We start from the raw sequence: 16,015 nt of genomic DNA, 5'->3' as shown, positions 1-16,015 counted from the left end.
ACCAATCACCTATTAAAGGATGCAGTTTTTCAGGACACAACCTTTGGTATCACTACCTTTTAAAAGGCTTCTTTTAATCTCCTCTTTCCATACTAGTTGGTTTAGCTGGCACTCCTCTCCGTCCCTATGTCATGAATTCTGGCATGTGTCCTATGTTATCACACCATTTTGACTGCCCATATACATCTCTTTTAGGATTTATCATACACAACATTGCACCCTCAATGCCTGGCACATGATTTATCAGAGTGTAGACTAAATATGAGTTAACGTGAATTACAAAGACATTCTCACTCATCAGTGCATATCCTGGCATTGTTGGGCAGCCTGAGTTTATCTGAATATTTCTTCTCAAAGGTCTGCACAAGAAAATCCTTTGGCCAGACCCCTTCGCAGTGGAAATGATAATCTATGTAATCCTGATTAAAAAAGAGACCTTGTATGCTTGCAATTTATCACTTTGGCTCAGAAGGTAAAACAATGACTCAATTCCAAAGGCATTCCATGAAGACTCTATGTATTATCTTGATTTTTAGGAAAGACAACCATTCATTACATGGATTTTTTTCCCCAAGGAGTCTTTTTTTCCTTAGTTCATTTTTACAGGTTCCACTGAGACAAATGTTATTTGTATCCAATGAAAAAAGATGGTCTGAGTTTCAAAAAAAGGTCAATGAATTAAGTTAGTTTATTTTTAAGCTGGTCATTTTTCATACCCTTGATTGCCTGGAGGAAAGTTTAGACTGTCCTGCAACTTCACCCTGATTTCTTTAGATAACTAAGCATTTATTATTCACTTGCCTTGCATTTTATTTAGATTTTCCATCTTCAGTCATTTAGGATGGACTGCAACTGTTTTCTCACTGCTGTCCTCAAATTAGTAGCTTTTAAAATAAATGTCACATTTCTCCCTGTCTGTGCCCAAAATGGTACAAGCAAACGTATGGTATTGGGGGTAACAGGGAGAGGGAAACAAAAAAAGAGAAAACATTCATAGAATACAAATAAGCTATTTTCAGCCTTTTGAGGCTATTCACAAAATTGACAATTCATTTTATAATACTACCTACCGCCTCACATCTTATCTGACACCAAACTGCCTCATATGTCTATGTATAAAGGAGACCTGGGCCTGCTTGCAAGTTCTATAGGTCCGTTTGTAAACCAATGGCAGCCCCAGGCACAAGCTACAATGCGTGGAAGTCAAGTTGGGGTACAGGAGAATGCTGAAAACCTGGATCTTGCAATCAGAGAGACTCACTTTGAATCTTGCTTCAAGCGCTTTGTGCAATAAATATATCAGTTCTGATCCTCTGTTCTCTCATCAGTAACACAGAGATGACATTAGTACCTATCTCAAAATATTGTGTGGAATAAATTAAATTAAATTTGATAATGCATGCAAACCCAATTAGCACACTGCTGAGAACATAATACGTGTTCAATAAATGAGGTGGTGGTTGTTTACATTCTTGTTTTTATTTTTCCTGCTGTTTATAACTTGACAGAGAGTTTGAGTTAAAGAGGGGGAAGGCATTTTACCTTACTTTCTCTGAAACACAATTTTGTGAGTTGCAAAACAGAGACATAAATTCTTCCCTCTATACTGTGGTTTAGAAACACAGTAATATTTTCCCTTCTTTACTGTTATTATTACTATCACAGTGACCTCTGGAATAGGGAGATATATTAATAACCATTCCTTCCTTCTGCAGTGGCCCCTGAAGCTTTCTATCTTAACATCTAATCTAGAACTAAATCTGGGCAAGAATTTATCGCTGAATCAAGGCTCATTTTTGCAAGTACCAGAATAGCACTGCATTGGCTAGACACTTAAGGCATAGTATGAGACTTGGAAATGACATGAATTTTAGTCTTAAGTGAATCTCAACAACAACAACAAAAATCACACATGAGATTACAATGGTGTTCTTCCCACCACAAAAACAGAAGGAAGACAGGCTGGAAAGCAAGCTGGATTTCCTACCTGGTGCTTCACACATCTTCTCCTTGAGCTGTGGCAAGTTTTTCTCTTTCTCTTTATTAATTCGTTCCTTCCTTCTATCCTTCCTCCCCACCCCAACCTCTTCTTGCCTTCCCATCTCAACTACTTATTGAATGACTTTAGGGGCCAAACACTCGGCTAGGCATAGGGATGCAAAATGAACAAATCAGACAAGCCCCATTCTTTCATGAACTATACATTCTAGCATGAGAACTGACTTAGAATTACAAACGAGTCCATTACAAGATAATTACTGATTATGAGATGCTCAAAGAAGATGATAAACAGAAAAAAGGGCAAATCTTTCTGCAGTCTTAAGCTTATACCTAAAACAGGAGGAGAAGCTCCCCCTCCGACAGAGTGATTGATGTGTTTCATGGCAAAAGGAAATAATTCCAGAAAATTAGAAAGTAGCGAGCAAGGGGGCAGCAGAACTTCTCTGTTCCAAAGTCCAGAGTTCTGTTCTTAGCATTCTTGTGAGGATAAAACAAGACACATAAATGTATTCTTGTCTCCTATGTTCTGGTTTCCTTTTCTTTACTGAAAATATTCTAGCATCAGTGACCTGCTGACAGTGGTCAATGGGCAATCTTCTTTATAAAGATCATCCCACCAAATGATTCTCCAGATAGAAGCTTGGAGTCCTACAATTCAACCCTGTTCAGACACTATCTACCCAGAGGTAGCATCAGGCTCCACAGGCTGTCACCCATGCTGACCAACTGATTAAAGATCACAGTTTCCCTCATCCCCCTTCTTGGGACTTCAGACTCTAGTTGCAAGTCTAGGTTGTTACTTGTTCTTTGACCAACTGGCTATAAATCAGAAGTCCCCACGACCCCCTCCTTGAGTTCAATTAATTTGCTAGAGCTCTTAAGAGAACTCAGAAAAACATTTCACTTCCTAGATTATCCGTTTATTGTAAAGAGATATAACTCAGGAATGGCCACATGGAAGAGATGCATGGAGCAAGGTATGGGGAAAGGGTGTGGAGATGCCATGCTTTCTTCAGGTGCCACTCTCCCCAAATCTCCATCTGTTCACCAATCCAGAAGCTCTCTGAACCCCATCCTTTTCAGATTTTACGGAGGCTTCATTATAAGGGCAGGACTGATGAAATCACTGGCCATTGGCAAAAGAGTCACACTCCAGCCCTTTCCTCCTCCCCAGAGGTCTGAGGGTGGGACTGAAAGTTCCAACCCTTTAATCAGAACATTGGTTCCCTAAGTCACCTGGTTAACATAACAAAAGACACCTTTATCACTCTCACCTCTTAGGAAATTCTAAGGATTTTAGGAGCTCTGTGCCAGAAACTGGGACAAAGACCAAATATGCATTTCTTGTTATAAATCAAAATAGCACAATAGCCTTTTTTTCCCCCAATAAGTGTACCTATTAACACTCCTACTATCAGTTTTTGACTAATTCACCAAGCACATGCTAATTTTATGTATTATTGTTTTAAATAAACATCACATTCTCAACGTTTTCCCTTTTGTTTTTGCCATGCCTTGTGGCAGCCACAGAGGCCTACCGCTTGGATTTCTTCTCAAGAAAGTACTTGCCCAAGAGTGCAGTTAGCCGACAACCTCCAGCTGAGGCATTTTTAGGATCGGTTTTAAGATTCAAGCAGAGGACCTACTCTTCCCAGACACATCCCAGCCAATGACAGCATGGCAGGTAATAATAAAGCCTGGTCATTTGTGTGTACCATGAGACTCCTTTTAAGAGAAATCTTTGTTCCAGGGACCTCTATGGGTTTGGCCAAGATGCTGTCAAATCTACATTGCCTTATCCTATGTCCTGTCCTCCTAACTTACATGGGTATGAGATCTGTCTGCATCACAGTATGATGGGCTCCCCTGCCTACTTCTGTTTCATCTCTGATATGGACTGAATGTTTTTGTCCTTCTCCAGATTCATACACGGAACTGTAATCCCCACCGTGATGGTATTTGGAGGTGGGGGCTCTGAGAGGTAGATCATGAGGGTGAAGTCCTCATAAATAGTATTAGCGTTCATGTGTAAAGAGGCCAGAGAGCCAGCTTGTTCTCTTTCCAAGAGGATAGGAGAAGTCAGCCTCTGCAACCCAGAAGAGGGTCCTCACCGGAACCCAACCATGCCCACCCTGATCTCAAACTTCCAGCCTCTAGAACTCTAAGAAATAACTTTCTGACTCTTATAAGCCACCCAGTTTATTGTATTTTGTTATAGCAGCTGGAACTAAGACAGTGCTTCTTCTGTCTTTCACAGTCATTAACTCCTAGCAAGTCACTTGTTTTCCTAACTCCACCTCAGAGTCTATATCCCAGGGGACACAACTGGTGCACATCGTTTGGTCACCAGGAAGGGTATTTTCTTTCCATTTACTTACAAAATAAAAAATCCAAATGCTCAATGGTCTTTGTACATTTTTTCCTATATTTTTCTAATAGAAAATATTAAAAAGTATTCTGAATTTGTTTCTGTGTTTATACACACACACATACATTCATACCAGTTTCAATTTTTTTTTAAAAAAAAGAGAACAAAGGCCTCAGAGATTGACAAATTTAGATTCTTTGGGAACAACTAACACTCAATTTTCATTTGAACACACTCAAGTGTAATTACACACACATTTACACAATTTACATCACTCACACATAGTGATGTTTCAGCTAAAGAACTTAGGCTGACTTTATTGATTATCAAATTTAGCCTCTATTTCCTTCTGCATTGTGTCTGCTTTAGTTAAAAACCTCAACTTCACTCAACCAGTATTTATTAAGCAACTATTATGTATATGCTTCAAGTGTCATTTCTCTCCATTACATTTTCCACAACAGTACCAGAATAACTTTCTAAAATATAAGTCAGATAACTTTGTATCTGTCACATTGGAAATAATAAGGCTAAAATGAATGTGTTGAGATAAACACTCATTATGCTAAGTAAAAATGTAAATCTTAAATGATGCTGACAATATTTAATTAAGCAAATGGCAGTATATGTCAATGAGATTTAAAATTGCCCAACTCCTCTGACTTAGTAGCGGGCTTTTATTCTCTGTACTTCACGGTAAGTTTTCTTAAGATATAAACTACTTAAATGGCATCAACATACCTCCTTGTATTTATGTTGAAAAAAAAAGTCTGTCCGCCAAAATGGATTGTGAGATACTTGTAGGCTGAGATTAGCCTTTGTGAATTTTGTCTCCTTATACTTAATTTAGCACCTGGAACATAGTGAATGCTGACTGGATGTTTGCTGGATGAATATCCATTGCTGATCCAAAGATACAAACTTACAGTTATAAAGTAAATAAGTCCTGGGGATATAATGTTCAGCACAGTGAGTATAGCTAATAATACTGTGCTGTATATTTGAAAGTTGCAAAGAGAGCAGATCCTCAAAGTTTGCATCGTAAGAAAAAAAAAACATAACTACGTGTGGTGATGGATGTTAACTAGACTTATTATGATAATCACTTCACAATACATACCTATTATCGAATCTTTATGTTATACATCTGAAACTAATATATAGTTATGTGTCAATTATTTCTCACTATATTACACTGTAAATGGTGAACTTTTGAGATTCAAGTAAACAAACAAATAGCCAAGGAGCAAAGGAGGAAACTATTCAATTCCCCTTAAGCAATTAACACATTTTTTTTTTGTGGAAGCCACTGCACCATAACTATTGCCTATGAAAAGAGAAGTTCAAAGATATCTGACAGTGGCTTTGAAATTAAGGACCTGGGTGTGAGTCCCAACTCTGGTCCCAACTCTCACTGTGACTTTGGCCAAGGAATAGGACATCTCTAGACTTTTTCTCTTCCCTCAAAATTCAAAGCTGACTACCTTCTCTACCACTTCCCCAGGGTCATCAAAGAGCACAAATGAGATGAAGTTTATGGCAGACTTCCTCCTTCACCGAGGAAGAAAATGTAATTATGCCCCTAATTAATGTATTTTACAAGAGCTCTTTCCTGTTTCCAAATCTAAATTCAATTTTAAGCCATGACCCATTTATGTATAAATGTACTTTTTCCTCACTTTTAAATGCATGAGGATTTTACTCTTTGAATTAGAAAAAAGTGAGGAGAGGCTTTAAATTTTTAATTTAATTAATAATTGACTTAATGGTAAGACATGGAAATTCATCTCAGTATTGCTGAAAACTCATGAATCAAAGAAACAATATGTGTATGTGCCCATATACTGAATTTTTCTATTTGGAAATCTGCAGACAAAACCACCAGATACAGAAGAAAAGTACAAACAAAAGATGGTGTTATATATAATAATTTTAAAATGTGCTATAAAAAACAAGGTGATAAGTGTGACAAAATGGCTTACTCTCTTACTTCATTGTTAAAATTAAACAATAAAAGATATATCTTCATTTACAGAAACTATCATTTTATGAAGTTATGTTCCAAATCATTAAAAATAGGTTTTTTTTGTTTTGTCTTATTTTTTAAATAACTTATTTCCTGTTTGCTAAAACCTACACCGTTGGACTCAGGATACTGGTGGGGTTTAATATTGGCAAGAATAATATCTTCATAAGACCTCTAGTGCATAGATATCAGTATCCTGTTTTACGAATGAGGAATGTAATAGCAAATGTAATAATATCCATACATGGAATGATTACCACATGTCATGTACTGTAGGTTTAATACTTATTGCTCCATCTGATCTTCATCATAAGGCTATAATGAAGGTTCCACATCACTTTATAGATGTGTGAGTTGAAACTTAGAAAGCTTTATAAATGTTACTTGCCAAGCATCATGCAGCCTATAAGTAACTATATTTTTTCTTAAATCTGATATTTAAGTCTGCCTGCTTTATAAGCTCATTTTCCCAGGGATGAACAATGGTGCCAGGCCATCTGTTAAACAGGTGATACTCTACAAAGGATCTGCAATTCATTTTAATATGTATCAAAATGATCGTCAGGCTTGCCATGTACCTCCCATTGCACAGGAATAACACATTCAAATGTTACTGATAGGCAGTGAAGTACTTTACCATAACGTTTCATAATCCACATCCCAAGAAAAGTATTTTCCTGAAGCAATGACATGGTAAATAGAATTCAAAATTTAGGCCACAAACCTGTTTCAGGCTCAATGGAAAAATAAGGTTGCCCTTCCAAGATACTATAAACCAACTTCGCACTGTTTCCATAAACTGGGTCATCAGCGTCAGTAGCTGTTACATTAGTGACAGACGTACCTAAAAGAAAGAAAGAAAGAGAGAAAATAATAATTAACACATTATTCTTTGCCAAGAACTAAATTTTGTCAAGCATACTATACAGAAATCCATGTGTAGGAATAAGAAGGAAAAGAAATCATTTCAAAAATATGGAGATAAACTATCATAACTTCAACGATATACAAACCTTTTAAAAGAAAGAGTACTGCTAGGTTGGAGTACTATATAAAGATAGCTCTTTTAGAATTGGTATTATTTACGATTCCTTTGTAGTTTTCATTTAAAGATACCTATCAGATTCATGTGGGCTTAGAGAATATGAAAAAGATACATATCAAAGAAATATGAAACATAAGGTTAATAATATGATGGATATAACATGTAGCACTTAAGTTTTGCAAAAGCACAACTGAATGTACCTGGAAAAACTGGCTGCTGAAAAAGGTTGTGCAGAAATATCAAAGGAATATTTTATCCCATTTTATTTAATTCCTCAGAATATAAAATTATATTGGAACTACCAAGTAATCAGCATGTTTAGATAACTGGGCCTATGGATAACAGAATCAAAACCTTAATTTTTTCCCAGATTAATTTTCTATTTTTATTCACTCATTCATTTAGCAATTGAACACATTCAGCTTGCCTGATACAAAATATATATATTACAACAAAATCTACACTCAAGAAGCTTACAGTTTGGCGGTGGGAGGGAAGAGGAGGGAAGAGACAAATGTACCTAGACATTCAGCTGAATGCAATAGCCCCAGATTTGGATCCCTCACTTAATCCAGCACAGACTGGATACGGTCAGGGATAGCTTTCTGAGAGGCACTGCATTTGAGTGGAATTATGAAAGACAGGTAGAGTTTAACCAGGAGAAGAACAGCAGGGGAGGAATTCTAAACAAAAGTCAAGCATAAGTAAAAGCAAAGTAGTCTGAGAGACTGAGGGAAATTCTGGGAATTGCTGAAAGTGGGGAGAAATTGGAGAAGTCTGGTGTGGTAACAGAATCATGTTCTATGAGGGCAGGGTCAATGTCTTCCTCACCCAGTAAGCGTCAGACATATAATTATCGAACATATATTTGCTAACTGATGGACGAATGAATAAATTATCTGATGATTTCATGACAAACGGTAGGTAAGTATCACTAATGAGTTTCCTAGAAATAGATTCTAAGATGAAGATTTCTTGAATTTTTACTGAAGAGTAAATATCTCTGATTTACTGAAGAGTAAATGATTAACATCTGTGGGAAAGTGAAAAGGACAAGTCTGAACAGAAGGAACACTTGGGCAATGAATGATGCAGTTACAACACAGACCTCAGTGGTCTCCCCTCTAGAACTGGGATAGTCATTGAGGAGATCCATCCAGGACTTTATACTCTGGCACTGACCAGTTATCGGCTGTGAGAACCTCCCTGAGAATGGAGGCTTGGCCCTGGTCCAGGCAGCTATCTTCAGCTGAGGGATCATCAGCCCTGAGCTGTCAATTGTCAACACTCCCAGCAGCTTAGGGAAGAGTGTTTTAAACCTGAAGGGAGTTGACGGTGGATCTGAGCAGCATTTCTCTATGTTTGCTGAAACAATGTAGAGCCTTTGCAAAATCTTGCCAATCAAAATCTTTCTGAAGTGTTTTGAATTACAGTCACTACAGAGGACAATGTAATGATATTTGTCAAGCAGCTGATTGTCCTGTAAAATTGGAATTTTTACTCAGAATGATGATTCAGAGGTGCTACAAAAGTCTACAGTCAGAAATAAAAAAATGCTCTGAATGTCAGTTGTGTAATACATTCCACCAGATACTGGGAACGGTATCAAAAAAATAATTAATAAAGACTCACTTTCACAGGTAGCTCATCAACGAGCTGGTGAAATGAGGACATGAAAGTACAGTATTTGCAGTTATTTGAATATTGTGTGGGATGGAGAAGAAATGGAGGAAAAACATTCCAAGTGAGAGGAGGATAATAAGATAAAAGTGACTAGATTTTTCTAGGAGGAGAGATGTCTGGAAAAGCCAGCCATTAAAGCTAAGGTTGGAGATGCAAGCTGAGAACAAAATACAAGGGCACGTGAATGTCAAGATGGGGAGAGTTGGCTTCATCCTGTAGGAAAGAGAGAAAATATATCAGTTAGGGATCAACCCTAGGTAGGAGGCTCCTCTATTAGCGCTCCCAGATTCAGTTGGAGGCAGAGATATAGAAGATTAGGTGATCATATGAGTTATGTGGTTTACAGCAATAGTCCAGTTAAGAAGTGACAAAACACTGACACTGGGTAATGACAATAAATATGGGTCTCAACGCTTGTTTTCTTGTTTTGGTCCTTGCATTAAGTTTATCTAAAATGTTCAACTGGGGGTAAGCTGAGTAAGAGATTTTAAAAAATGAATCGCGAGAAAAAGATTCAAGAATTACTGAAAGAAGTGAGTTCAGAGACTGATCAGAAAGGGTGAACTCTTCCATGCAAAAGACCATGCAATAACTTTTTTGTTTTCCTTTGTTTTGTTGTGTATTTATTTAGATTTCTTTTAGGAGAAATGATCTTCCCCCATTATGAAGTAACACATTATCAGGAAAATAAAGTCAAGCTCTATAATCTGTATCATGCTAAGTTAGTCAGTGTGAGCATTTTGTACCACGCTCTGTTTAGGCTGGAAAAAGAGAAGTGACAAAGTAAAAACTTTCTGTCATCAACAAATTTACCTTCTAGTGAGGGACTTTAAAATTAAGAAATGTCTTCACAGAGAAAATAAATAAATAAATCTAGATAGTGTCTGAACAATGACAGTATCTCTGCATATATGTGTGGGGTGAGTGTATTTGGACAGAGTAGCGTGGAGTTAATAGTTTCATAGATGGAATAGTTCCATGTGGAATGTTCTGAAACAAGTACCTCTTTCTCTTTGGACCAATCACTTAACTTGTCTTAGCCCCAGATTTCAAATCTACAATGAATATTAGAGTTACTGTGAGGGTCAAGCAAAATAATATATGTAGGGGCTAGAACGGAAATTACCACATGCTAAGCCTGTGAGTATCACCCCTGCTCACGGATTAGAATCTAGCTTTGAAAAACATTTAGATCCCTAGGGTTCCTTTCAGATCTGTGGGATGGCAATACAGGGATGAGGGTGGGATACTTTTTAAGGTCTTCTCAGGCAATCTGATGTAAAGCCACAGTCTAGAACAACTGGAGTGGGCACCAGACTTGTAAAATTTTAACTTCACTCTTCTCCATAGAAGCATTAATTTCTACCCTGATTACCGTGAAGAACTTCTGCTCAGATCTGTATATAAAATGAAGTAATTTTTAAACCACTCCTACTGCATAAACAGTCATGGAGATTATTTCTTATTAAATAGAAGTTGGGAGGCTTCCCTGGTGGCACAGTGGTTGGGAGTCCACCTGCCAATGCAGGTGACACGGGTTCGAGCCCTGGTCCGGGAAGATCCCACATGCCGCGGAGCACCTAGACCCGGGCGCCACAACTACTGAGCCTGCGCTCTAGAGCCTGTGAGCCACAACTACTGAAGCCCACACGCCTAGGGCCTGTGGTCTGTGACAAGAGAAGCCGCCGCAATGAAAGCCCGCACACAGCAACAAAGACCCAACGCAGCCATAAATTAATTAATTAATTAATTTTTTTAAAAAAAAGAAGTTGGGGACAGTTCCTTGAGAATTTACTGTTACAAAACTGATGAAGATTACATCTATTTTCATTAGTTAGTATAAATTTCTATTATCTTATTATAAGAGGACTCCTATCACATTACCTAACATTGAGGCAAGCATTTACACACTCTGCTCTGTGATTCAGTTTTTTCACATACAAAGACAATAGTTTTTATTCTTCAAACTTCAAAGTTTTGTGTGAGGATCAAATGAGATACTAGTAAGTACAGAGCAGTGGCTGAGAAGATAAATTTGAAGCCAAACTGTCTCTAACCAGAACACCTGTTTTATAATCCATCCTCAACTTTTACTAGTTCTGTGTCCTTGGCCAAGTAACAAAACTTTTCTAAGCTTGGATTCCTTAATCTGTAAAAAAGGAAGGTGACAGTAATTGTTATATCCTAGGTTTATTGAGTTAATTAAATATAATAATTTATGCAAACAGTATAGAAGAGTTACACAATATTTCTGAGAGCTTATTGTCACTATAATTACATGTACATTATGTGTATGTACATGAGAGATTGAATAATAAACTAGTCTTTTACAATTTTAAGTGGTGGTGGATGTTGTAATTTATAATTAAGTGTAGTCCTGCCCAGTCGTTATAATAGTAGCTTATTTCCACTGGAGAGGATGTGGAGAAAAGGGAACCTTCCTACACTGTTGGTGGGAATGTAAGTTGGTGAAGCCACTGTGGAATAAAGTATGGAGGTTCCTCGGAAAACTAAAAATAGAATCACCACATGATCCAGCAATCCCACTCCTGGGCATATATCCAGACAAAACTGTAATTCAAAAAGAGGCATGCACCCCTATGTTCATAGCAGCACTATTCACAATAACCATGACATGGAAACAATCTACATGTCCATCGACAGAGGAATGGATAAAGAAGACGTGGTGCATATATAACAATGGAATACTACTCAGCCATAAAAAATAATGAAATAATGCCATTTGTAGCAACACGGATGCAACTACAAATTATCATACTAACTCAGGTAAGTCAGAAAGAGAAAGACAAATACCACATGATACCACTTATACGTGGAGTCTAAAATATGACACAAATGAACCTATCTATGAAATAGAAACAGAATCAGGGAATAGAGAATAGACTGGTGGTTGTCAAGGGGGAGGAGGGTGGGAGAAGCATGGACTGGGAGTTTGGGATTAGCAGGCGCAAACTATTATATACAGAATGGATAAAAAACAAAGTCCTCCTGTATAGCACAGGGAACTATATTCAATATCCTGTGATAAACCATAATGGAAAAGAAAAAAATAATAGCTCATTTCCTTAAATTTGGAAGAGGAAACACAAAAAGGTATTCTCAAATGTAACAATATGTTCTTGTCTTTAATAAGAAAGTGACTTAGAAAAGAACACACACACACACACACACACACACACACACACAAATCTCACATTCTCCCATCCAGTCAATTCCATGTCAATTTGCTCTGTGGTATAAAATTGCTGCGGGTTCAAAAATACAATGTATTTTGATGTAGCCAACAGCACAAGACCAGGCACTGGACACACCCTCAATACAAGTTTCTCAATGTTATTTGAGTGAATATCTCCCAAATTTGAGTGTCATATCTCCCCGTCCATGCAAATCCCACACGCTTCCCAAGAAGAACCACTGGGCTGGGGACTGTAACAAAGCTAAGACAAGCTTTTACCCACATCCTCCTCCAGGATGTTTCTGCCTGTTGTGTGGCTTCCCAGGAAATCCACATCCTTCAACTTCAGACACCTGGAAATGCAAAGGCAGCACTACTTTCCGTCAAGGATGATATTTCTCCTAATAGTGATTCAAGACTGTTGATGTACCTGTACACTGGAATAAATGTGTGCAGAGGTTTTGTGGATGCATTTGTCAAGTGATTACCCAGAGGGGGAAAAATGGATGCTTTGAGGTTAATCTTACAGCAGAAAGGATTTCTAGTCAAGCTGCGGTACAGGCTTCTCCATGGAAAGGCATGCAGAATGCAGACCACAGAGGCAAACTGAAAAGTGTAAACCTTGAGGGATAATGTTTCTTCAAAGCGGCAAGTGTTGGTGTGTGATAAATAGGACCCTGAGTAATACCCAGGAAATATAACAACAGGATTCTCTGTTTGTGTTTTCATTTGGAACTGTTTTTGTCCCTTTGTCGAGGATACAAGAGACTCATTTAGCTAGTGACTATAAATTTGACACTGTGCCATTTCTCCAAGAAAGTCCCTATTATAATCCAACTTGACGCTGATCCTAATTATAATAATATATAGCTGTTGTATTTCCAGCTGTTGTCAACAAAAATGATCCCTGTCACCACAATTCATCCTGCTAGTATCAAGTCAAGTGTGAACATGTCAACTCCAGGGTGAATTCTGCTTTTAATAAACCCATTTTTCTGCATTTAGCTTCTTGGTTAAGTGCAATTTGCCAAAGTGCTGCTTGGATTTTAATTAACAGAGGGCTCCAGTATCATTTGCCTCTTGCCACACCTGAAAGTCCCCTCCCATTAGCGGCAGAACCTACACATCTGCCCCCTATAATGACAGCAAACACGACAAGAAAAATTAACCATCAAAAATTTTACACTCTCAGGTTAGAGGTTCCAGTTTGCTGACAAACTAAGATGAAAGGTCTTTGAGAAAATAAGATGTTGGGATTTGGGTAGGGCAGCTCTGTTAGCTAGACTCTACTTCTTTATGAGCAAGACAGCACACCAATTCTGCACATTACTCAGAAAGAAAAAATGCTGGTGCTGACACACTGAGCAGAAAAACAAAGGTTTGGTGCAGCGCGAAAATGTGAGCATTGGAAAAGCTAAAACTCTTATGATAAGAAGAACACAAGCCCCATTTGCAAAGACTCATTTGCAATACATTTTCAGAGAATAAGCATTTCAATAGCAGGTGAAAAAATAAAACAGCAGAACCTTTGCAATAGCTGAAATTCACAAAGGTATGCATTACTGGCCCTCCTAATATCATCTTCCAACTTTGATTTGACCTTTTGGCTACTCTGATCCAAGTTCAGTATGTACAATACCCAGAGAGAGCGTCTGTCATCATCATCTGAAAACATGCTCCTTAAACATTCAGACTTTCCAAAGATCATAGGCCTAACAGGTCATAGCGACCGATGCAAATGACTTCATTATTTTAATAAGACTAAACCCTCAACCCATCTTCCCTCATCCTCCTTATTAATTCCCCCGAGTAGTAGGCAATACAAGACGTAATGGGGAACAGGTGTTGCTAATGACAACCCTTTTCGGTTGTTGTTGAATAGCAGGGCAATAATTTCATAATACCTGTGTAACTTGTTGACTTACGAGAAGCTGAAGCATCTGGCCCTGAAAGTTTTAAACGTGTCATGCGAAATCCATTTTTTTTTTTTTTTTTTTTTTTTTTTAGTTTTATCAAACCATGCTCTGGGGTTATTCTGTACATGACTGGCATGCCCTTTTAGAGGTTTTTATGGTTTGTTTGTTGTGCACCCCGTACCCCACCCCCAATTACAACACAGCACAGACCTAGTGTGCTTAAGAAAAAATCTGAGGGGAGAGACGGGGAAGATGACGGAAGAGTAAGACGCAGAGATCACCTTGATCCCCACAGATACATCAGAAATACATCTACATGTGGAACAACTCCTACAGAACACCCACTGAACGCCGGCAGAAGACCTCGGACCTCCCAAAAGGCAAGAAACTCCCCCACGTACCTGGGTAGGGCAAAAGAAAAAACGGACAAAAGAATAGGGACGGGACCTGCACCAGTGGGAGGGAGCCGTGAAGGAGGAAAGGATTCCACAAACCAGAAGCCCCTTCGCGGGCGGAGACTGTGGGCGGCGGAAAGGGGGAGCTTCAGAGCCGCGGGGGAGAGGGCAGCCACGGGGGCGCGGGGGGCAAAGCGGGGAGACTCCCCACAGAGGAGCGGTGCCGACCGGCACTCACCAGCCCGAGAGGCTTGTCTGCTCACCCGCCAGGGAGGGCGGGGCTGGGAGCTGAGGCTTGGGCGTCGGTCGGAGCGCAGGAAGACGACTGGCGGCGAGAACACAGCCCGAAGTGCTTAGTGCACCACGGCTAGCCGGGAGGGAGTAAGGGAAAACTCCCTGTTTCCTGGTGCGCGAGGAGCGGGGATTAAGAGCGCTGCTTAAAGGAGCTCCAGAGATGGGCGTGAGCCGCGGCTATCAGCGCAGAGCCCAGAGACGGGCATGAGATGCTAAGGTTGCTGCTGCCGCCACCAAGAAGCCTGTGTGCGAGCACAGGTCACTCTCCACACCTCCCTTCCGGGGAGTCTATGCAGCCCGCCACTGCCTCAGTCCCGGTATCCAGGGACAACTTCCCCGGGAGAACACACGGCGCGCCTCACGCTGGTGCAACGTCACGGCGACCTCTACCGCCGCAGGCTCGCCCCGCACTCCGTGCCCCTCCCTTCCCCCCGGCCTGAGTGCGCCAGAGCCACCCAATCAGCTGCTCCTTTAACCCAATTCTGTCTGAGCGAAGAACAGACGCACTCCAGCGACCTACACGCAGAGGCGGGGCTAAATCCAAAGCTTAACCCCGGGAGCTCTGCGAACAAAGAAGAGAAAGGGAAATCTCTCCCAGCAGCCTCAGAAGCAGCGGATTAAAGCTCCACAATCAACTTGATGTACCTGCATCTGTGGAATACCTGAATAGACAACGAATCATCCCAAACTAAGGTGGACTTTGACAGCAAGATAGATTATTTTTTCCCCTTTTCCTCTTTTTGTGAGTGTGTATGTGTATGCTTCTGTGTGAGATTTTGTCTGTATAGCTTTGCTTTCACCATTTGTCCTAGGGTTCTATCAGTCCGTTTTTTTTTTAATTTTTTTCTTAATAATTTTTTAATTTTAATAACTATTTTATTTTACCTTTATTTTATTTTATTTTATCCTCTTTCTTTCTTTCTTTCTACTTTTTCTCCCTTTTATTCTGAGCCGTGTGGATGAAAGGCTCTTGGTGCTGCAGCCAGGAGTCAGTGCTGTGCCTCTGAGGTGGGAGAGCCAACTTCAGGACACTGGTCCACAAGAGACCTCCCAGCTCCACATAATATCAAACAGTGAAAATCTCCCAGAGA

General features: G+C 39.5%; 1 protein-coding gene across 1 annotated transcript in view; it reads right to left on the bottom strand.

The window, feature by feature from the left end:
* Nucleotides 1-16,015, bottom strand: part of CDH8 (cadherin 8) — a 367,872-nt gene that overhangs the window by 178,145 nt on the left and 173,712 nt on the right. Inside the window, exon 4 of the mRNA XM_007448016.1 lies at nucleotides 7,120-7,239. Within this exon, the coding sequence (XP_007448078.1) occupies nucleotides 7,120-7,239 (120 nt within the window). The remainder of the gene's footprint in view (nucleotides 1-7,119; nucleotides 7,240-16,015) is intronic.

Source organism: Lipotes vexillifer, unplaced genomic scaffold (assembly GCF_000442215.2).
Source record: "Lipotes vexillifer unplaced genomic scaffold, Lipotes_vexillifer_v1.1 scaffold827, whole genome shotgun sequence".
NCBI classification, from domain to species: Eukaryota; Metazoa; Chordata; class Mammalia; order Artiodactyla; family Lipotidae; genus Lipotes; species Lipotes vexillifer.
The sequence above is the reverse complement of the archived record's forward strand: the minus strand, read 5'-3'. Positions and strand labels throughout refer to the sequence as shown.